Here is a 23,661-nt window from a genome sequence, read left to right on the forward strand (position 1 = left end):
TTGAAGCCTGAGGCGACTGTTGAATAATGTGCGGATATTTCACGGAGAAAGAGAAATGTTATGACTCAATATGTCAACTGTAATTGCTTGAGCTGGATTCCTTTAAGATTATCCAGCAGCTGAGTGTAATCTTAGATTCAGGGGGTCCTGTGTAGCAATACGTTGCATGATTGCTAAATGCTAATACAGCTGGACTTATCCGTGATATTCATACTCAGCAATTATGCTGTATTAATGTGCATTATGCTTAATAAGGAGTTGAAGCTATAGGAACCTGTCACAGGCAAGGTGTTACTTGATGGTCATGGGTTTGATATAGGATTCCAACGGAGATGTGGGTGGAGTTCTTTGCATGTGTCCTATTACTTGGCATTGGCTATAGCCACGTTTTATACCTGGTTCTAACATGCGTCCTTTGTCATGATCTTGTCCTCATTTTGATTGTGCTCACATTTTTAGACAGGTGTAGATGATTAAAAGATGCATTGTGAACTGATTTTGATCAGATCTTATAAGTGTAAATGGGCAAGATCGGGACAAGATAAGGACGCATGTTAGTGGCAGGTATAAACGGGGCTTCTGACAGCCTTCTCTTGGGACCAAAGTTAGTTCTTTTCTATAGCAGAGTTACAAGACTGGTAAACACGGGCATAAGAGCTGATGACAGGGCTGACTTGAATAGCTGTTGAATGTCAAATGCAAATATACATATTATAATTGTGTTATAATTTAATGTACACTACCGGTCAAAGGTTTTAGAACACCTGGGTTTTTCTTTATTTTTTATATTTTCTACATTGTAGAATAATAGTGAAGATATTTCCTCCATGTCTAATGTCCATTGCTCATGTTTCTTGGCCCAAGCAAGTCTCTTCTTATTATTGGTGTCCTGTAGTAGTGGTTTCTTTGCAGCAATTCAACCATGAAGGCCTGATTCACACAGTCTCCTCTGAACAGTTGATGTTGAGATGTGTCTGTTACTTGATCTCTGTAAAGCATTTATTTGGGCTGCAATTTCTGAGGCTGGTAACTTATCCTCAGCAGCAGAGGGTCTTCCATTCCTGTGGCGGTCCTCATGAGAGACAGTTTCATCATAGAGCTTGATGGTTTTTGCGACTGCACTTGAAGAAACTTTCAACGTTCTTGAAATTTTTCTGGATTGACTGACCTTCATGTCTTCCTTCAAGTAATGATTGACTGTCGTTTCTCTGCTTATTTGAACGGTTCTTGCCATAATATGAACTTGGTCTTTTACCAAGTAGGGCTATCTTCTGTATACCACCCCTACCTTGTCACAACACAACTAATTGTCTCAAACGCATTAAGAAGGAAATACATTCCACAAATGTACTTTTAAGAAGGCACACCTGTTAATTGAAATGCATTCCAGGTGACTACCTCATGAATCTGGTTGAGAGAATGACAAGAGTGTGCAAAGCTGTCATCAAGGCAAAGGGTGGACAATTGAAGAATCTCAAATATAAAATAGATTTAAATTTATTTAACACTTTTTCGGTTACTACATGATTCCATATGTGTTATTTCATAGTTTTGACGTCTTCACTATTATTCTAAAATGTAGAAAATAGTCAAACATTAAGAAAAACCTTTGAATGAGTAGGTGTCCTAAAACTTTTGACCGGTAGTGTACATACTTTAATTATCACACCCAGTGTCCTCTGCAATAATGCTGCAATGTTATCAATTGCTTTCAGTAGTAACACCCATTAACATGCCTCGTTTCGGAGGGACCAACGCAAAGAGGACAAAACACAATAGATTCTTAAAATAAGATTTTTTTAATATGACTTATTATCATAAAGATATATTTACACACTTTACAGAAATAGAAAATAAAAACACAAAGCTACGCGTGAAAGGAAAAAATAAAATAAGTACTCCAAGAGCTAAAGCTTATATTTTATAAATTAGAAACCAAAAGTTCAAATATGTACACAGTATTTCAACCATTTCTGACACACTTGTTTTCTTCATTTATTTGTTTAATTTTTGCCCAGTTTAACATCAAAACAGAGACAGGGACTGTACAGTTGGCCTGGTGAGTAATATGAGCACATACCTTCGACAGTAGTAAAGAAGTTCAGGTGTAATCGTCTTTTTAACTGCAGTTTGCTTGTGACCTAGTAAGTAACACTGTTGCAATGGCATTTCAGCCTAAACACTCTGGAGCTCCCTCAACTACTTTGAATGGTATTGATGGTGGACCCAGTTTGCCATGTAGATGGAGAACATTGTCATAATCAATGGGAGGAGGGGCCTTCTCTATTCTGGGGTATGAAGGTCTCATTTGAGGCAGCGAGATAATGACAGATAATTTTCATCTCCCGCGGGAGATCAAATCTAGTTATCCTTTGGATTGTCCCGCCTGTGGAATTGTGTGACTGCATCGGGATTGAATCTTAGCCACTTGATCCTGCAGATACCCCCACTCTGTGTGTGTGGTGTATGACGGGTTTAGATGCATAAGGTAAAACCATGGAATGTATTGCATGCTAGCTAAGTCGTTTTTCTTGGTGGGTCGTGTTACGTTTGGAAAGGAGTTTTACTGGAGCTTGTCAAGAGCTGAGAGAAAGTGACAGCGACATCAAAGATTAAAAACCTAGTGGTTTTGATTGACTCTTTGTGGGGACTGCCTACAGCTCGAGCGAGACAGTGACCCATGGTTAAGCTGCAGTTTTCATCACTAGCTTGCTAGACTCCTTTCTCCACCAGTCATACACATTTATCCCTCCACTGCTTCCTACTCCATACACACTCCCAGCCAAGTGCACATTTCTAAACGTGGAAAATGAGCTGAGCACAAACATGGTACGTTCTTCTCGGAACAAACAAACCAGTGAAAACATGCTAACATGTGCATAGGAACATTACTCAGGCCTTGTGATGTAACAAATAAGAGGATTGAGAGGAAACAAGATGAGAGGATGGGAATCGTTTCTCTTGCGTGAGCTTTGCTGGAAAAGACCATTAAGGAAAACGTATTGGTTTCCCATTTCAGTTTGAGCCTGGATGTGCTTGTCCTTCTACACCACAAGCTCCATTAACCTAAAATGGAGGCCTGTGGGGTATGTTGTATAGGAGAAGAATGCGTGAAGCTCTCACCTGTCTACAACATATTGTACTGCAGACAATATGTTCTATTATTGTTTACGACCACAAAATATACAGCTGTATTCCACACTGTATTTAAAAAAAAGTACGCTTTGGACAACCAGCTAGACAAGAATCAGACGACCAAAAATTGTCACAAAACACTGGCGCGCCATTTTATACCAATGGTTTTCAGTTTTTTTTTACCAGCAGCATAATGGAATTGCAAAAGTGCAGCCTAGCTTGCCCGTACAAAGAAGTCTTGGAGCAAAGCCAGGTGATTGATATTTGGCTTTGGAAGTTTGGATCCAACTGATAACCAACCAGGGTGGACTAGCAGTGATTTGGGGAGACCAAGACTCAAATTGTACTCTATACATAAACATTGGGTCTGCATTTGGAGGGGCGGCTCGGCTGGTGCAGATGGTGGGGGATACATTCATGAAGAACAGTGCGGATACAGACATTGCTCTGCTTCCTTAACACTAGCTTCTCAGACCGGAAAAGAGTGATTTTTAAACCTATTATTTTGAGCCAATCCAGCCCAACTCTTGTGGCTTAGAATGCCCATCCCCAGCTCCTATCTCCCTACTAGCTACCTCCCCCCATAATAATACGTGAGCAAAGATACTGAGCAAACGCTGTCTTTATTTAGAAGGAGCAGTAATGAATGCTCTGTCTGAGAGGGTATGAAATAATCATGGTGCGACTGAAATTATGATTTCACAGTGCCCTTAAGATTGAATACATTTTTAATCAAGGTGAGCTCGGCCGGGCGAGTTACCACTGTGATTTGAGATGCTCTCTTATTAAGAGCGTCTCATGCTGGGAGGCAGAGGTGCCGGGAAACTGCTTTTTAATTCTAATCTCTGGGTGAGAAACAGTAATGGGGGAAAGATAACATATTGGATTTCTTGGTTGAAACCAAGCAGGTTAAAAAACAACCTTACAATTTCCTCTCTTGGTCACGTGTAAAAAAAAAAAATTGGGGGGGTGATTGTTAACAGTCTAGTAGTGAAAGCCATTCTTACTCTAGGTTGAAACCAGATTTGGATTAAGAGACCAACCGAAGAAACAGATTTCCCCCATCCCTCCACATCTAATAGCAAACTGGATGCTGATTGGATGGCATCTGCTCTACATGTCCCAATTGTAGCATGTTACATAAATCAACAGGGGGTTTAAGGTTGTAGAGGGGGGGGGGAAGGGTGTGGTTCCAATCTCCGCCAATTTGACAATAAGCTCAGCCTGTGAGTGGCCCCTGCCAGCCTATGGGGAGGCTCATCTGAGAGAAATTAGCCATGGGATTTGATGAACATCATGATCAAAGCCATGACCACCTGTGCTGTGGAAGCGCAAGCTAAAAAGGCAACTGTACCCAACAGAGGCATAAAGAACCATAATGACTTAGCAAGGACTGAATCTGGATACATGGCTATAGTGGTGTTATACATAGGCAGGGAGAGTAAAGATACAGTATACGTCAATATGCTTATCATATATAAATGTTTGTGTGTCTTAAATAAATGTGCAAAATAGAGACTGCTCTGGCACAAGCTTCTATCACAGCACCCTGAGAAAAAAAGAAATGAAAATAGAAACAAAAATCTGAACAAAACAGTAATATATTCCAGTATGATGGAAAGGCATAGCACATTCCATCAATCAAAGATCTCGGTCAAAGGGTCGAAACAGCCTCACACTAAACAGTCAGAGAAGAGAGCACTATTGGTAGGCTGAACATGGTGGTAGATTTACTGAGCTGACAGCAAGTTTGCTTGAAACGTGTTTTTGGTCTAATTTAACTGGACTCCTTGCTACCACTGCCTGTAAAATGGGATTTTTCTTGTTGTCTAGAAATGTATCATAATGCATATGTGTCAGTGTTATCGAGACTTCAAACGAGAGGTAATGTGTTTCTCATTTCTCTCTTCCTTTCGTTCCTTCGTTCCTGGCAGCATTGTGGAGTAGTTTATTATTTGGCACTTCATTAAAAGGCAAGGGAGTCTGTCGTTCAGAGAGCAGACCAGACCACCCCTGCCAGTTAACAGTCGTGTAGAGAAGCTACCGGGGGCTTCAGAGTGGCGAGGAGGCTGAGGATTGGGAATTGGGATCAGAGGACTCTTATCTCAGGTGGGACAACGTGTCTGTAACGTTGGGAAAATTGCTTAACCCCCACCGAGGTGTTAATGGGGTTAGTAACATGTAAAGAGCTTTGGATTAAAGAATCTTTCAGGTGAAGTAATTATCATGATTGTTTTGACTACATGTGCTGTTTCAAATGGTAAAATGGCATCCTCACTCGGGTCCAATTTTTGTTTACTTCTTTTGCTGAAATTATCATGAAATAAAAAGGATAACGATTTTATCATTTCTCTACTTTCTGAAAGGAAAACCTCGGATTGAGTTTTGCTGCAGACAGGTGAGAATGCCTTGAGTGAATTTGCTAACCTGGCTTTAATGGATCTGCGAAACCATGTTGTAGAATAAATGCAGTCAACTTGTGGAACTCTGCCACTGCCTTTCCTCACTATCACCACCCGTTTACTAGTAAAGCCAGAAGTAGTTACACGGCAATGGAACTAATGGCTGTGGTCACCTTGGATCTGAGAGGATGGGAATACCACACCATGGAGAAGTGACTGACGCTTTAAGACTAAGACTGTTTGGAACCAGGCTCCCTGTCAACCACACATCATGCAAAGTGGGCAACACTGACGAGACCAGCTATGACAGGGCTCTAGAAAGCAAATTATAGAAAACACTTGGGGGAGGAGACAGAGATAGGGAGCAAGGGAGTGAGAGAGAGAGAGCGAAATAGAATCTGATAGCTTGGGCTCAGTACCCCCCACCCCCCCTTTCCCTGCCCCCAATTCTTCTTAGAGCTGAGGGTGAGTGGCTTGTCCTGATTGTTTTGTGGACAGAGAAGAGTTGCTTGAAGAACCAGCAGGTGCTATGGGACATCACTCTTCAGGCTGGGCAAGCGTAGGCCCATCGTTGCAAGGCCCCCCAAGGCAAAGGAAGAGCATAGAAATCAGAACTTGGGGGTGGGCGCTCGAAGCAGTGCCTGCAAAACAAAAACAGAGACGACAAAAGTGCCGTAAGTCGAGGGAAATTTTCATGAACATTTATGTGAGTCATGCAGCCATTTTATTTCCCCCTTTACAATAGAAAGCCCTCTAGGATTCAGTGTTGGTTGGTGTAATTTTCACAACATTTGTTCTTGAGTTAAATAATGCAATGTTTGATTGGAAATAGTAATGTCGACTCAAATCGCCCTCAAACACAAAGATATATCCAGCTGATTAAAACACAGAAATTGCAGTTTACTGTCTGAAGGGATAAAAAAAACGTTTTAAAAAAACCATTGTGGAAAAGAACACTACTTGTTTCTATTGTACTATGCTTGCGAGCAAAGAAGTTGTTTAGTTTGTCTGGGAGCAGGACATCGTGGTCCGCGACGGGGCTGGTTTTCTTTTTGTAGTCCGTGATTGACTGTAGACCCTGCCACATACCTCTCGTGTCCGAGCCGTTGAATTGCTACTCTACTTTGTCTCTATACTGACGCTTAGTTTGTTTGAATGCCTTGCGGAGGGAATAGCTACACTGTTAGTATTCGGTCATGTTTCCGGTCGCCTTGCCCTGATTTAAAATCAGTGGTTTGCACTTTCAGTTTTGCACGAATGCTGCATTCAATCCACGGTTTCTGGTTGGGGAAGGTTTTAATAGTTGCTGTGGGTACAACATCACCGATGCACTTGCTAATAAACTCGCTCACCGAATCAGCGTATTCATCAATGTAATTGTCCGACGCTATGCGGAACATTTCCCAGTCCACGTGATCGAAGCAATCTTGAAGCTTGGAATCAGATTGGTCGGACCAGCGTTGAACAGACCTGAGCACAGGCGTTTCCTGTTTTAGTTTCTGTCTATAGGCTGGGAGCAACAAAATGGAGTCGTGGTCAGATTTTCCGAAAGGAGGGCGGGGCAGGGCTTTGTATGCGTCGCGAAAGTTAGAGTAACAATGGTCCAGGATTTTTTCCACCCGGGTAGCGCATTCGATATGCTGATCAAATTTAGGGAGTCTTGTTTTCAGATTAGCCTTGTTAAAATCCCCAGCTAAAATGAACGCAGCCTCAGGATATGTGGTTTCCAGTTTACATCGAGTCCAATGAAGTTCATTCAGGGCCATCGATGTGTCTGCTTGGGATATATACGGCTGTGATTATAATCGAAGAGAATTCTCTTGGTAGATAATGCGGTCGACATTTGATTGTAAGGAATTCTAGGTCAGGTGAGCAAAAGGACTTGAGTTCCTGTATGTTGTTATGATCACACCACGTCTCGTTAATCATAAGGCATACACCCCCGCCCCTCTTCTTACCAGAAAGATGTTTGTTTCTGTCGGCGTGAAGAAACCAGGTGGCTGTACCGACTCCGATAGCGTGTCTCGAGTGAGCCACGTTTCCATGAAACAAAGAACGTTACAATCTCTGATGACTCTCTGGAAGGCAACCCTTGCTTGGATTTCGTCTACCTTGTTCTCAAGAGACTGGACGTTGGCGAGTAGTAAACTTGGGAGCGGTGCGCGATGTGCCCGTCTACGGAGCCTGACCAGAAGACCGCTTCTTCTTCTGCCCCTCCTGCGGCGCCGTTGTTTTGGGTCGCCGGCTGGGATCCGATCCATTGTCCTGGGTGGTGGACCAAACAGAGGATCCGCTTCGAGAAAGTTGTATTCCTGGTCATAATGTTGGTAAGTTGACGTTGCTCTTATATCCAATAGTTCCTCCCGGCTGTATGTAATAAAACTTAAGATTTCCTGGGGTAACAATGTAAGAAATAATACATAAAAAAACGAAATACTGCATAGTTTCCTGAGAACGCAAAGCGAGGCAGCCATCTCTGGCGGCGCCGTATGTTATCCTCGGCGTACACATCACGGACAAACTGAAATGGTCCACCCACACAGACAGCGTGGCGAAGAAGGTGCAACAGCGCCTCTTCAACCTCAGGAGGCTGAAGAAATTTGGCTTGTCACTAAAAACCTCACAAACTTTTACAGATGCAAAATTGAGAGCATCCTGTCGGGCTGTATCACCGCCTGGTACGGCAACTGCTCCGCCCACAACCGTAAGGCTCTCCAGAGGGTAGTGAGGTCTGCACAACGCATCACCGGGGGAAAACTACCTGCTCTCCATGACACCTACACCACCCGATTTCACAGGAAGGCCAAAAAGATCAAGGACAACAACCACCCGAGCCACTGCCTGTTCACCCCACTATCATCCAAAAGGCGAGGTCAGTACAGGTGCATCAAAGCTGGGGCCGAGAGACTGAAAAACAGCTTCTATCTCAAGGCCATCAGACTGTTAAACAGCCATCACTAACATTGAGTGGCTGCTGCCTACATACTGACTCAATCTCTAGCCACTTTAATAATTAAAAATTGGATGTAATAAATGTATCACTAGTCACTTTAAACTATGCCACTTTATATAATGTTTACATACCCCACACTACTCATCTCATATGTATATACTGTACTCTATACCTTCTACTGCATCTTGCCTATGCCGTTCGGCCATCGCTCATCCATATATATTTTTATGTACATATTCTTATTCATTCCTTTACACTTGTGTGTATAAGGTAGTTGTTGTGAAATTGTTAGATTACTTGTTAGATATTACTGCATGGTCGGAACTAGAAGCACAAGCATTTCGCTACACTCGCATTAACATCTGCTAACCATGTGTATGTGACAAATAAAAATGGATTTGATTTGATTTGATGAGTTCCTGTCAATGGGACAATCTTTTATCTTTCCCTGGCCTTTTATTATGTTTTTAGATGGTTAGTGCTCTCGGTGAACTTTGTTGCTCGACAACAGGGTTCATTGATTGACGAGAGCCCGTCCTTTTTTCCAGATGGCATATTTCTGTGGTTGTGTAATGAATCTACTCATCCTCTGGGTAATTGTTTGTGTCTGTACTCTATTGTTTATTTTATCTGTGGTATGATCTCAGTATGGTAAGATTCTCTGAATGTATTAGAGAGTCAGTGTCAGGGGTGCAAAGTGCAGATTGACAAAGTGTAGCGAACTCTATTCTTTGGGCAGAAGAGTTATCATTTCTTGTTGCAAAAAGGTCAAGAGGTATGGTTTATGTGAGGCAACGGCAAGATTTTTCAGTAAGTCTGACCGTCATCACAATCCACCACGGCAGGTGCCTGTTAGCGTGCTAGCTAGAAAAGTTATTTTGTGCTAGCCATATCCAAGAGGTAAGTTGAATGAGAACTTTTCAATAAATAAATAAAAACATTTCAGCTTGATTGCGAGCTTGCTAACTAGCAATATTTACTCTGAATAAGCATATTTAACAAATCATTTTTGGACAAAAAGTCGCAGACAGTCTCTATATTGTTTTGATAGAGAGCTAACTGTACGACTCATTTGCCCAATTTATGGAGACTCCCTAAGGAACTGTTGAAAACTTGCTTCTGTTGCAATACTGTCGTTCAACATTTTTGTAATCCTGTAGCACCTCCTCAGCTTGGAGACTCAACAGCATCTCAAAGGGATGACCCGGGTCTCAGTCTCCTCTCTAATATTTCCGCACATCTCGTTTGTGTAACGTGCTAAAAGTCAAGTTCACCTCCCTCTTGCCTGAGGTGTCAGAATATAATGGATGAGCTGCCTTTGACAATGAAACGGAGGGAGGTGGAGGTTGTGGTTCTGGATCTGGTGTGGTTTAAGTAGAGTGATGGATATTGTCAAGTGAAGCACCTTCCCTACTCACAACGTACACTAATTAGGGCCAATTATGACTAGGATCCATATTCTGGCATATTGAGAAATCTATTTTTTTCTCCAACTCGTGCCTCCGTTGAACTTGGTTGAGCTTAGATCTTTCCTCCAGGGTAAAACAATGTGCTGCAACAGCTTTTTCTCAAGACATGCATCCTACCATCAGAAAAAGAAAAGAAAGGAGGAGACAAGAACAAAGACAGTGGTTTCAATGATGCCTGCCGGCTATATCCCTGCTGGTTATCAGGCCCCAGACTGCACTCAACTGGGGGAGAATGTTTCATTTATTCTCTGGTTCAGTTGAACATGTTGATAAAAGAAGATTCTTTTTTTATGAAGGGTTTTGATGGTTTTATCATGGAGTCAATGGAGGACAGTAGACAATGGCATCCTCCTATAGGGTCTCCTAACTTTCTCAACATTCCAACCAAGGCAAATTTAATGGCTTGATTGGCATGCTGGTCAGGTTGAGCTAACTGGAATGCCTTGTTAGGAGGATGCATTCGGAAACATAATGTTAACTTTCACTGCTATGCAGATGACACACAGCTGTACATTTCGATGAAACATGGTGAAGCCCCAAAATTGCCCTCCTTGGAAGTCTGTGTTCCAGACATAAGGAAGTGGATGGCTGCAAATGTTCTACTTTTAAACTCGGACAAAAGAGAGATGCTTGTTCTAGGTCCCAAGAAACAAAGAGATCTTCTGTTGAATCTGACAATTAATCTTGATGGTTGTACAGTCGTCTCAAATAAAACTGTGAAGGACCTCGGCGTTAATCTGGACCCTGATCTCTCTTTTGACGAACATATCAAGAGCTGTTTCCTGTTTCAAGGACAGCTTTTTTCCATCTACGTAACATTGCAAAAATCTGAAACTTTCTGTCCAAAAATGATGCAGAAAAATGTATCCATGCTTTTGTCACTTCTAGGTTAGACTACTGCAATGCTCTACTTTCCGGCTACTCAGATAAAGCACTAAACAAACTTCAGTTAGTGCTAAACAAGGCTGCTAGAATCTTGACTAGAACCAATCTTGACTAGCCTGTGACAGGGGCTGAGTCACAGGCTTACTAGTGCTCTTCCATGCCGTCCCTAGGAGGGGTGCGTCACTTGAGTGGGTTGAGTCACTGACGTGATCTTCCTGTCCGGGTTGGCGCCCCCCCTTGGGTTGTGCCGTGGCGGAGATCTTTGTGGGCTATACTCGGCCTTGTCTCAGGATGGTAAGTTGGTGGTTGAAAATATCCCTCTAGTGGTGTGGTGGCTGTGCTTTGGCAAAGTGGGTGGGGTTATATCCTGCCTGTTTGGCCCTGTCCGGGGGTATCGTCGGATGGGGCCACGGTGTCTCCCAACCCCTCCTGTCTCAGCCTCCAGTATTTATGCTGCAGTAGTTTATGTGTCGGGGGGCTAGGGTCAGTCTGTTATATCTGAAGTATTTCTCCTGTCCTATCCGGTGTCCTGTGTGAATTTAAGTATGCTTTCTCTCATTCTCTCTCTCTTTCTATCTTTATTTATTTTTATTTCTCTCTCTCGGAGGACCTGAGCCCGAGAACCATGCTTCAGGACTACCTGGCCTGATGACTCCTTGCTGTCCCCAGTCCACCTGGCCGTGCTGCTGCTCCAGTTTCAACTGTTCTGCCTGCGGCTATGGAACCCTGACCTGTTCACCGGACGTGCTTCCTGTCCCAGACCTGCTGTTTTCAACTCTCTAGAGACAGCAAGAGCAGTAGAGATACTCTGAATGATCGGCTATGAAAAGCCAACTGACATTTACACCTGAGGTGCTGACCTGTTGCACCCTCAAACTGCTGTGATTATTATTATTTGACCCTGCTGGTCATCTATGAACATTTGAACATCTTGGCCATGTTCTGTTATAATCTCCACCCGGCACAGCCAGAAGAAGACTGGCCATCCCTCATAGCCTGGTTCCTCTCTAGGTTTCTTCCTAGGTTCTGGCCTTTCTAGGGAGTTTTTCCTAGCCACCGTGCTTCTACACCTGCATTGCTTGCTGTTTGGGGTTTTAGGCTGGGTTTCTGTACAGCACTTTGGGACATCAGCTGATGTAAGGCGAGAGGAGCCAGAGAAAATAGAAATCATCGTCTTGTTGTGATTGAAGTGATGTTAGCGGTGAAAGCATTGTGAGTCAGTGAGCCGTTCTCTTCTATAGAGCTCTACCAACTTCCTGAAGTTTCCCTCATTGTGCGGCCGCCATTCTGACAATGAAAACAAGCCATTGACCGCGCAACGCTACATTTTTTTGGGCTACGCAGAGCATTGAACCTTCGAGGTCCTGTGTTGTCCCACGAGCACGTGTGGCCTAGCTTGGTGCTTGTTCCTTGCTTGCACCTTTGTGCCACTGTATCTGAAGTTCCCCTGGGCTTGGAGAGGAAAGTCTAAATAATTCTCTCTCCAAAAATGCTACATATAACAATCCATAATTTTCCATAGATTGTAAAACCCATGTGGGGACAAAAGAAAGTGGAGCTTCTCACCTTCTAGGGCTTTTATCCACTTCCCTTTTAAACTGATTAAGCATGCCTTAAGGGGAATGACACATCTGCCTCATCCCAAGCCTCGTCTATTACTGGGATTCATTTATGGCAGGCTGGCGTTGTGTGGCTGGCACCTCCTGCAGGGATGTTGTATCCTGCCAAGCTCCCCCTGTATCTCATGTGGTCTGGGAGAGACATGTGTCTCATGTGTGACAATGGGTCTTGGGTTCCTCAATTCATGGCAGTTCTTGCACATGCCTGGGCGAATGGCCCTCCATTCAAGACCATCATGGTAGAACATACACTACTGTTCAGAAGTTTGGGGTCACTTAGAAAAGTCCTTGTTTTTAAAAGAAAAACACATTTTTTGTCTATTTAAAATAACATCAAATTGATAGGAAATAGTGTAGAAATTGATCATGTTGTAAATGACTATTGTATCTGGAAACGACTGATTTTGAATGGAATATCTACATAGGTGTACAGAGGCCCATTATCAGCAACCATCACTCCTGTGTTCCAATGGCACGTTGTGTTAGCTAATCCAAGTTAGTTGGAATAGCCTTCACTTCTCAGAACAAGAATAGACTGACGAGTTTCAGAAGAGTTCTTTGTTTCTGGCCATTTTGAGCCTGTAATCGAACCCACAAATGCTGATGCTCCAGATACTCAACTAGTCTAAATAAGGCCAGTTTTATTGATTATTTTATCAGCACAACAGTTTTCAGCTGTGCTAACATAATTGCAAAAGGGTTTTCTAATGATCAATTAGCCTTTTAAAATGATAAACTTGGATTAGCTAACACAACTTGCCATTGGAACACAGGAGTGATGGTTGCTGATAATGGCCCTTTGTACACCTATGTAGATATTCCATTCAAAATCAGCCATTTCCAGCTACAATAGTCATTTACAACATTAACAATTTCTACACTGTATTTCTGATAAATGTTATGTTATTTTAATGGACAAAAAAATGTGCTTTTCTTTCAAAAACAAGGACTTTTCTAAGTGACCCCAAACTTTTGAACGATAGTGTACCTTCACCAGTACTATCGGTCAACAAGAGCACACTGAGGCTTTCGAATTACAGCTCTGATTACGTATATTAACCAAGTGCACTGATTGTCTGCTCAGATGCTAGCTGTGGTGTTGTGTGATTTTCATGAGTGCTATTTTTCCCATAAACCTGCTTGGAGTTAATTGAATGACACGGTATGTTTTTGTAATAGCATTGAAAAGTGTGTGCAGACAGTGCCGGTAGAAGGTGAAAAGACAATATTTTCACACATTTTGGGATGAAAGACGTTTCACACAAAGTCTTGTTTTTCTTGACAGAAAGTAAAATATTCTTTCATGTGAAAGATACACTACTGTGGCACTGCTACGAACTCAACCCCGCTAAGTATTATCTTTTATTTTAATTGACATTATCAGATTGAAGGAAAACGTTTGTTCCTCTAGAGTTGACTCACCCAGATTATGTTTCTGAGTATAATCGACCTCCCTCAAAAAGCAGTATATTAGCTTTCACTGTGTCAACAACACTTCTGGAGTAAGATGAATACATTAAACCAGTAGGCTTTGCCTGTGCCAACAATAACGTCCCTGTGTTGTGATTAAGTTGAGAGGGGAGGACGTGATAGCCATTTACAGATGTCCTTTTCTTCCTCTTACAGTTTAACTTTTCCACACACTGACTAAACATGCTGAGTGATACGTCCAAGAGAGGGATCAGTCATGAAGGCTGGATCTCACACTAGACCTCCGTTTTCATCATCAGCCCTGATGACCAGATAACGGGTAAGATACTCTCTTGAAAGGGAATGAACTTTGGCAACAGGGGCCTATGCATCGAGACGTGTGGTGCGGTATGGAACTCACCTTGCTCTAGAATGGCATGGGCCCCTTGTGGGAGAGACGGGGTCGTGGGCGTCTCCTCTTCCAGCCAGCCGGTCTGTGGCTCTGGCCACCCCTGCCGGGGTTCTGCTGGACCAGCCTTCTCACGGCGCCCGCCTCTTCTAGTGCTGTGCCATGCTCCGTGGAGGCCATGATGGGACCTGTAGAATGACAAACTCTTGTTAGCACCCCAAAATGGCCACCACTACACACATGTACTTTATCAATGAGTTTTGCTACTTCTGTAGGACCAGAGGTGATGCATGTTAGCACCCTAAAATGGCCTCCCTGTAGACATGTACTGTATGTAGCCTATCAATGAGTCTCGCTACTTCTATCCTCAGCTAGATTGATCCTCATTTTGATTGTGACTTCCGTGATCTCACTCTCAGTCATGTGTACATAAGACACAAATATGGATAAGAGCTATAGCGGATGAGCCAATCGAAGATATGCAAAGCTAGCATGTGTGTGGGCCTCTCTTAGCCCACCCATGCATTGAAGTTCATCAAGTCAATGTGGTGGAACCAAAACACAGCAGATGTAGCTCGACCTCGGTGAGAAACTCAAACCGTAGTGTCTCATGTCCCGTGTGACTCACTTCAAGATTACAGATGTCTCACACACCAGGTTTGGTGAAGGTACATACCACAGCACCCTGTGTTTGACCCAAGATTAGGGACAGGCTAAATAGTAGTATGCGTCCCACAGTGTGTGTGTGTGTGTGTCAGAGAGTGAACCCAGATGTTTCTAGTCATTTCTCAATAAGTGTGGCTTGATCTTTTAAGCCTCTACTCCAAATGGTTTGATCCACCTCAGTGTCTCCGTAACCTCTTCGACCTTTTTGCAAACTCAAAGACGTTCTTGAGAGAGTACAGACTTTCAAGTTTTTTGTTTGTTGAGTATCTCGATACCATTATATGATATTTAATGTGGGTGATCTTTCACACAACCCCCATTCATTGCTTTAGTCGCATAAAATGTCAGTACTTAGTTTAGTTGGAATTTTTGTGTGAGCCTGTCAAAAAGATTGAATGTCTCACAGTGGAAAATTCCAGTAAGGCTTTGTTAAAAAATAAATAAAAGAAAAAAATTATAGTAACTAATAGATGGATGAAATCAACTCTTGTATGCAATTAATTTACAATTTGCTAACCTAATTAACTGAACAAGTTGACAACCTCGTAAAACATGTCATCCATCAATCACAACCCTTCCTAGCTAGCGTATAATGTTCTTAGAGCTTGGTGAAAGCGTGGTTGTCCTATGTGTTATTTTGCATACAACCTTCCCACAATTGGAAATGGTGTAGGATAGTTGCTTGACTTTGGAACATTCTCAGCACATTTAAGGAACTTGACAAGTAAATGTTATTTTCTTAGTATTTCATGACTTTAACAGAACTTTTCCTAAAAGTTCAAACATGGTTACATTTAATCACAATTGTGGTAATGTTCTAGGAACGTTCTCCAACTGGTTGGACATTGGGAATTTTCTCAAATAGTTCAGAGAATGTTAAGAAACAACATTCCTCTGTGGGAATTTCAGTACTTGACGATAACATTGCCTACACAGGTTTCCTCATGGTTCTATTTAAAGTCATGTTCTCAAATTGTTCCGAGAACATTAAGAAACCTTTCCATAAAAAAACACAAGAAAACTTTTGTAACGTTCTAAGAATGTTATTTAAAAACCTACATTCCGTTCTCAGAACGTGAAAAAAACGTTCTATAAAAACCACAAGAAAACTTTAGTAACATTCAGAGAACGTTCTAAGACTGTTATTTTAAAACAGATACATTCCGTTCTTAGCATTAACAAAACTGTCTATCCTCTATCTTGTTAAGTGTGTTCAACTGTGTTGGCCACACCCACTGATTGGCCACAACTGATCTTAACTCAACACTGAAGTTGGAGACATATCTCCCTCACTAACTTTAAGCGTCAGCTGTCAGAGCAGCTTACCGATCGCTACAGCTGTACACAGCCCATTTGTAAATAGCCCATCCAACTACCTACCTCATCCCCATATTTGTTTTAGTTTTTCTTCTCTTTTGCACACCAGTATTTCTACTTGCACATCCTCATCTGCACATATATCACTCCAGTGTTAATTGCTAAATTGTAATTACTTCGCCACTATTGGCCTATTTATTGCCTTACCTCCTTACTTCATTTGCACACACTGTATATAGATTTTTCTATTGTGTTATTGACTGTACGTTTGTTTATTCCATGTGTAACTCTGTGTTGTTGTTTGTGTTGCACTGCTTTGCTTTATCTTGGCCAGGTCGCAGTTGTAAATGAGAACTTGTTCTCAACTGGCCTACCTGGTTAAATAAAGGTGAAACAAAAAATAATAATAATAACTTGTAGGAATTGGTCTATATGGATACAAGACTGAATCCAAACATTACATTTTTTTAATTTTATTTGCGTTTTACATTTCCTGTGTGAAAATACTCTGGATACATTAAGTAACATAAAAATATTATTGAAAAACTTGGGGTAGGTGCAACATGAGACACAAGAAATGACAAAGGTTTGAGTTAGAGGTCAAACTGGTGTCTCCAAGTGTAATTTCAATGCACTTTTATGACTCAAAGAAGAGTCTTCGACTATAAAGTGCTCTCCTAGCTGTGCCGTTGAGGAACTAGAGCAATCACTGCATCCCCACCATCACACAAGTACTGTTGTTGTTTACGCAATCCAAAAACGGTCCATTTATAAATTGCATTCTGGGTCAGGTGGGGCTCATTTGAAAGCTTGTTCTGTTGCCAACATGCCCAGCTAAATTATAAAATCCGATCTTACAGTGTTAGGCTTTCACAAGGCAATTCAGAGAAGCAGATGGTAATTTTAGTGGGCATAGAATGAAGTCATGAGTGCATTCAGATGCATGGTCCGTAGCAGATCTTCTCCACAATACAACAAACATAGGCTCATTCTGTTTAGAATAACCCAGGTTATAATGCCATGTCATCTTGTGACTGTACATCAAACATAGTGATCATAAACGTTGACACTGTATATTACATTGATTTTGAGATATGGAAGTTTGAAGTGCTCATTCGGCTTGTGTTTGTACTTTGAAAGCAAGCCATTCAGTCCTCTTAATTTACAGCATTTCCCTCAGTCAGACAAAAATATTTGCAAAAGTTGCCAAAGTTGTGGGAGGGATGGGAGCATGTTCAGAATGGCTGTCAGTCAAAACCCACACAGAGCTGTGAAGCGGAGAACCTGAGCTCTGACGTCATGTATAGCATGTTACCGTACAGCCATTGCGTTTCAGTTTAGGCACTTGTCAGTGTTCAAATCTGCCATTTTCAACCCGTATACAGGTACGAGTGTAAAGGGTTAATGAGTGCTTGTTTCCTTTTGAAATGTGGTCTGTTTGAATATACAAACATTAACAGCTTTGTATGGCGCAGTGGATAGAGAACAATGTCAATGATGCCGTGTCACAATAAAAAATAAATGTGTTTGCATGATTAATGCATAAGGAAATTCATTTCCATGTGTCCTATCTGTGCTTGGAGTTCAAAAAAGTCAACCCCAAATAGCCTAGCAGTTGTTATGAAAAGTCTTGTTGAAACATTCAGTGAACGTTTTAAGGAACTTATTCAAACACCTCCAAATAACCTATCATTTCCATTCTCAGAGCGTTAATAAAACCTCCCAGGGAAACCTTCACGGAATCACAGTAAAACCTTTTTAGGACCTCCTCTGCAACCTAACGAACGTTCCCAGAACAGTTCAAAATGTTCACTTCTGTTTTCAGAACGTTTAAAAATCTTTCTGTTTTACCGGTCAAGAAACATCTGGCTTCATTCCCACAACCAATGTGAAACCAAAAACATAGTATGTTCCCAAAATGTCCAAGGAACCAAATGTGCTAGCTGGGTTATTTCCAACCCAGTAAACATTTTTTGCATTTTAAATCTAAGCTATACTTCGTCTATCAGAATTCGTCACACGTTTCCGTTCTCAACTTCACGATGCGTGTGCGTTCCTAAAAGAGGCATCTTTTGCTGAGAGACACATAAATACCTTTCCTGAAAAATAAACAACAATTCCCATTAGGCTTTTCCTGTCAAAAACCGAAGTGACATCACTCACATGGTGTCATGACATTCCAGGCTCCTCCCATAGGAGAGATTGGCACCATTTTTAGAATTCTCCTGGGAAGAACCTTCCTTTAGGTTTTATGTCTTCTCCTAAAACTGGACAATCATCCACATCCTCCCGTACAGGTGGGAAAAGGAGCGGAGATACTTAAGGGCTGCAATAGAGCAGTTGTCAAAGTCATGATTACGTTAGCCTCTAGTGATTCTCCTAATTGACTAGGTTTATGGAAAGTGTCTGGAGACCATTCCTGTCTCCCCATGTCTGCTTCCTGTATCCAGCACAGCAAAACACAACTGGAGAAACTGAGGCTGATGAATCAACTAGCAAGGGCTGTCAATGGGGTGGTGGATGGTGGATCCTCATTTTCTGTTAAGGAGCTTTCAGACTAGGGTTTAATTAACATCTCTCCGCTGCACACATGCGGACCCCTTCTCCAGCTGACAAGGTAAACTCATTTGAATGGGGAACAGCTTTTGCCTGAATTGAATTCATTATTCACATGCCATCACAGTGAAAGCACACGTATCAGCACACATATCATGTACATTGGTTGAACCCCCCACCATGTTTTGACACTTAATATTCATTGATCATGTTCTAAACAGTTTAGAATAGCATTAGAATCAGGAAATCGAGACAGCGCCACGATTTGAATGGTTTTACACAATGGTGAATTACTGTTATTGTACCAGAAGGCAAATGTAATTTAAAAAAAATGTTTTCCATGTATATCCCCATGAAATGCCAGACGTCTCAAGTTTAATTTCCTGGGCTAATCTTCTTCTGGGCACATATAGCATATTTGCAGGAAACAGTAGGCTAATTCATTTGCACCGGGGAAAAGGCTCTGTTGCGTATTTCAGCATCTAAAACAGCATCCCCCCACTACGGCTGATGTGTGAAGGCTGTGCTGTTGGAACTGGCACTTTGACATATGCGCACACGTACACACACACACACACACACACACACACTGTAATTACACCTGGGCCGGCTGTGCTGAACACAACTCATCACCCGCTTCCCTCTCCTCTCTGGGTCGCTCAGTCTGTCATAACCCGGATCTGTAATGAGACAATTTAGATGTTTCCTGCCACGGCGAGCTGTCAGCCGCTGCTCAACTCTGGGCTCTGAGGGGAGCACATCTCCTGACAGATCTCAGCCCTACCGCCCGTCTGGCCACAGGAAAGAAAGGTGTAATGAAAGCTTCTAAAAATAAGCCAGGGCCCAGTGATAAGACTGGCAGTTATGGATTGACTCTTCCCACCAGGAGAGAAGGTATCAAGCTGGGCCAGACATGATATAGCAACTTCCAGTTCCAGGCATGTATCTTTAGCCATATCTGGATAGATGGGATGAGAAGGCAGCCATCCAAATGACATAAGACCTTGTTTTTATTTAACCATTATTTTACCAGGTAAGTTGACTGAGAACAAGTTCTCATTTGCAGCAACGACCTGGGGAATAGTTACAGGGGAGAGGAGGGGGATGAATGAGCCAATTGTAAACTGGGGATTATTAGGTGACCATGATGGTTTGAGGGCCAGATTGGGAATTTAGCCAGGACACCGGGGTTAACACCCCTACTCTTACGATAAGTGCCATGGGATCTTTAATGACCTCAGAGAGTCAGGACACCCGTTTAACGTCCCATCCGAAAGACGGCACCCTACACAGGGCAGTGTCCCCAATCACTGCCCTGGGGCATTGGGATATTTTTTAGACCAGAGGAAAGAGTGCCTCCTACTGGCCCTCCAACACCACTTCCAGCAGCATCTGGTCTCCCATCCAGGGACTGACCAGGACCAACCCTGCTTAGCTTCAGAAGCAAGCCAGCAGTGGTATGCAGGGTGGTATGCTGCTGGCGATTAATTGAGGCCCAATTGAGGCCCAACTCAAAGTAATAGTTTGTTAATGCACATTTCATCTCCATAAACAAAACCCACTATACTATCGTATTGCTGTGAAATTGGATCCAGCATATGTAGCATTCCATTTGATATTTTCCCACTGTGGGATTCCCACAAACATGATAAGCGGGTAAGGAAGCAATATGGCAGAGATGAGATATTTCTCACGATACCACTCCTCCTTATCTCAACATCTGACCCCAGAGCCCAGGCCCTCATCACAACCAAACTCAGGCATTTCTCCCCCTTCTGGTAATTCCCTAAGTAAACTCGAATTAATAGGGAATTTCTGGAATGCCGGAAATATTGCAGCTACCGCTGCTGCCCCTCCAGACCTATCTGAGAGGGAAGTGGTGAGAGAGAGGGAGAAAGAGAGCGAGAGCAAGACTGAGAGAAGCAGAGCTGTGTCACAAACTGGCCTGCTTCCAGGCTTAATGATACATCGCCAGTCGGCTGCTATCTAATTCCCCTTCCTTTGTTTCACCACACTCCTCAGGTGCCATCCATTACGTTGCCTTTTTCACTTTATCTCATTTCAGAACCGGCCGATACACAGCGTTTCTGACAGCCCTTCCCTGTCAATGCTCCTGCAGCCCCATCAACCGGGCAGAGTTGTACGTCTCCCAGCGCTCGCCGTTCTGTCAGAGAGAGAGGGGAGTAGTAGGGAGAAATGGATGCCTGCTGTCTGGTGCCAAGTCTATCGATCGATAGCCGCATGGGTAAATTGGATATCACATTGCTGAGACGTGGCACGCCGATGGAGGAAGCACACAGGGAATGGAGAATGAGGAGCACTGTTTCTTTTGTAGAGAAAAGCTGATTTGTGTAGGATGCCAAGAGGCCCACATAACATATCTCTGGTCTTGTACATTTACCAATGGCTTTAGACTTAACTCGGTCGCCAGGAAATATGACATTTTCTCTCTTTCCAGGACCATGAGTAAACCAGCAACAGGTGAGAAGGTTGAACTGGTTATTTATGGATTGATACAGAATCAACAAGGTTCCTCAAGCGTGTCGCACTGAAATTGAATCCTTGCAGTGTTTCATTTTCTGTGCGTAAAAGCGAACTAATACATCGTTTCAACTAATCTTATCTGTTTCTTAACTGGAATAGTCTTTGCTCATTGCTCAGCTAAACTGATTATAAATCAGTGCACTGTCTCATCGATTATCTTTCACGGTTCACAGAGCGATTGGAAAACAATCCCTCTTGCTCTGTTTTCTCTCTTTCTTCATCTGTCCCTCCATCCCTCCTTCCTCCTGCTCCTCCACACCCTACATCTTGCTCTCCGTTCTATCCTTCCACGAAGCAGAGGATGAGGCAGCCTGAGAGGCCCTTGATGTGTAAACAAGCAGCTGCCATAGAGTGGAAACGAGAGCATCGGACTGGAACTGGGCTCTGCTCTGTAGTAACCATGGCGAGAGATGAGGGTGGAGGACAATGAGAGAACAGGAGAGAAGAGAGTGGAAGAAAGAGGAGAGGAGAACAGAAGAGATGAGAAGGGGAGGGACCAGAAGGTAGAGGAGAGAACAGGAAAGAACAGAAAAGAAGAGAACCAGCATCCTTGCTTGGTAAAACACTGGCTCCAGTGCCTAGCCCAGTGCCTCGCCGCTTGATGCCACATCTACCATGGGGCATCATCAGGCTCCCATTTGATGCTGGCAACGGCTAAGTGCCTCATGTCACAGGTGACGGGGACGTGATAATGAGCTCCATTGATTCAGACAGAGATACATTTTCTGTTCAAAACCGACTGAGCCAGAGGACCATGGTTCAGTGCAGCTTACAGTGCAGCATGTCCCTTTTCCGTGGAAGTAATAAGCCCGGCAGAACAGACACTGTTTCATGGTAGTCCACTTAGCCGAGGGAAGAGCGATAGCAGTTTATATGTATGTAATACCATTAACATCATCTGCAGCATTTTATACACATCATTGTATATACATAGTCTGTAGCTGTATATACAGAACATTGAGACAGTTTGCTTTGTACCTAATTCCGTGCATTTGCCTGGGTGATCCTTATGGGTAACACTGCTAGGGATGTGTTTGCGTGAGAGTAAGAGTAAATACCCTAGTGAGTGTAGCTATGGTTATTAGTGTGACGTACGGTAACAGGAGTGAGCCCACACTGTCTCCATCACATGCTTCCCTCATTCACTAAAACAAGGCATGGACCTGCAGCCAGTGATTCCCTGTGTGTTTAGTACTCCCACAGACACACTAACCCACAGACCCAGACACACACAGACACACCCCACATACTGTGCCCAGGGATGCACCCTCCAGGAGTATATGAGGGGATCAAGAATATTTAGGCAGAAATGAGACATGTTAATCATGCAAGTACATACAGCACAAGCCAACCCGTTTTCCTAGCGTCGCTATTTTAGCCCTAGCATGAGCAAAGCTTCTGCTGATGCTGTTAAAGTATGGTGGTGGATTTGCTAGCCGTCTGCTAGTCTAGCTTTCGCCTTTGCATCTACCACTACCTCAGATATGGAAATGCAGTGGAAGAAGCAGACACCCCTGCCCTGTTCAGCATTCAGAACCCCCATTTGGAAATGTTCTGCCTGTTGAAGCCGGAGTCTGTCAGTGTGCTGCTAATCGCATGCCTACCAGTAACTCTGGGCCTTGGCAGAAACTGGTGCCATTCCCTAGCGGACTTTCAGACTCACGTTACCATGGCAGCCACTGTGAAAGACACTCAGGGAGCAAAAAGAATGACATTGTCAGTTGGAATGGATCAGGTTTCCCAGTTTACAAATTTCAGCGCATAATTAACCTGACTGGGCAGCTTATGTTTTTTCAACCGTTTCCCCTGGGCGAGAGGGCTTGGGTCCTGTATGTGTGTGTCAGCCCTTTGCTTTCATGGCGAGCAGAGTGTTCCAAGCAGTGTGTTCCACTGCTGCTCGGCCCTGTTTGATATGTAGTATTGTGGTACTTGTCTGTGGTAATAATGGGTTGTGGGGGTGAAATGAAGGCTGGCTTTGTCCCTAACCACTCCCTAGAGGAAACGGAAGTGCATTAAACATAGCGCCCGCTGCATATTCCCAGCTCTAACGTAACCCCCTTTCTACACTACGCTAACTATCGCTCACTTAAGTTGAGGGCTCAGAAAAATTTGAACAGATTTGGCAGACTCTGTTTCTGCAGATGTCCCTTTGAGCATGACCTTACCCCCTATGTCGGCTGTGAAGTTGCAGCCCTTTGAGTGAACTACACATGCTCCCAAATTAGTGAGAGTGTTTCGTGATGAGGTGTGAGACGGGGCAGCCTGCTCTGGTAGCTATGATCAGAGCTCTGCGTGT

General features: G+C 43.1%; 1 protein-coding gene across 1 annotated transcript in view; it reads right to left on the bottom strand.

Moving 5' to 3' along the window:
• Positions 1-1,778: 1,778 nt before the first annotated feature.
• Positions 1,779-23,661, bottom strand: part of apln (apelin) — a 29,006-nt gene continuing 7,123 nt past the window's right edge. Inside the window, exons 2-3 of the mRNA XM_039012049.1 lie at positions 14,295-14,470; positions 1,779-6,178 (exon numbers count right to left, since the gene is read on the bottom strand). Coding sequence (XP_038867977.1) covers positions 14,301-14,470 — 170 coding nt within the window. The 3' untranslated portion in view covers positions 1,779-6,178; positions 14,295-14,300. The remainder of the gene's footprint in view (positions 6,179-14,294; positions 14,471-23,661) is intronic.

The sequence above is a fragment of the Salvelinus namaycush genome, chromosome 17 (assembly GCF_016432855.1).
Source record: "Salvelinus namaycush isolate Seneca chromosome 17, SaNama_1.0, whole genome shotgun sequence".
Taxonomy (NCBI): domain Eukaryota; kingdom Metazoa; phylum Chordata; class Actinopteri; order Salmoniformes; family Salmonidae; genus Salvelinus; species Salvelinus namaycush.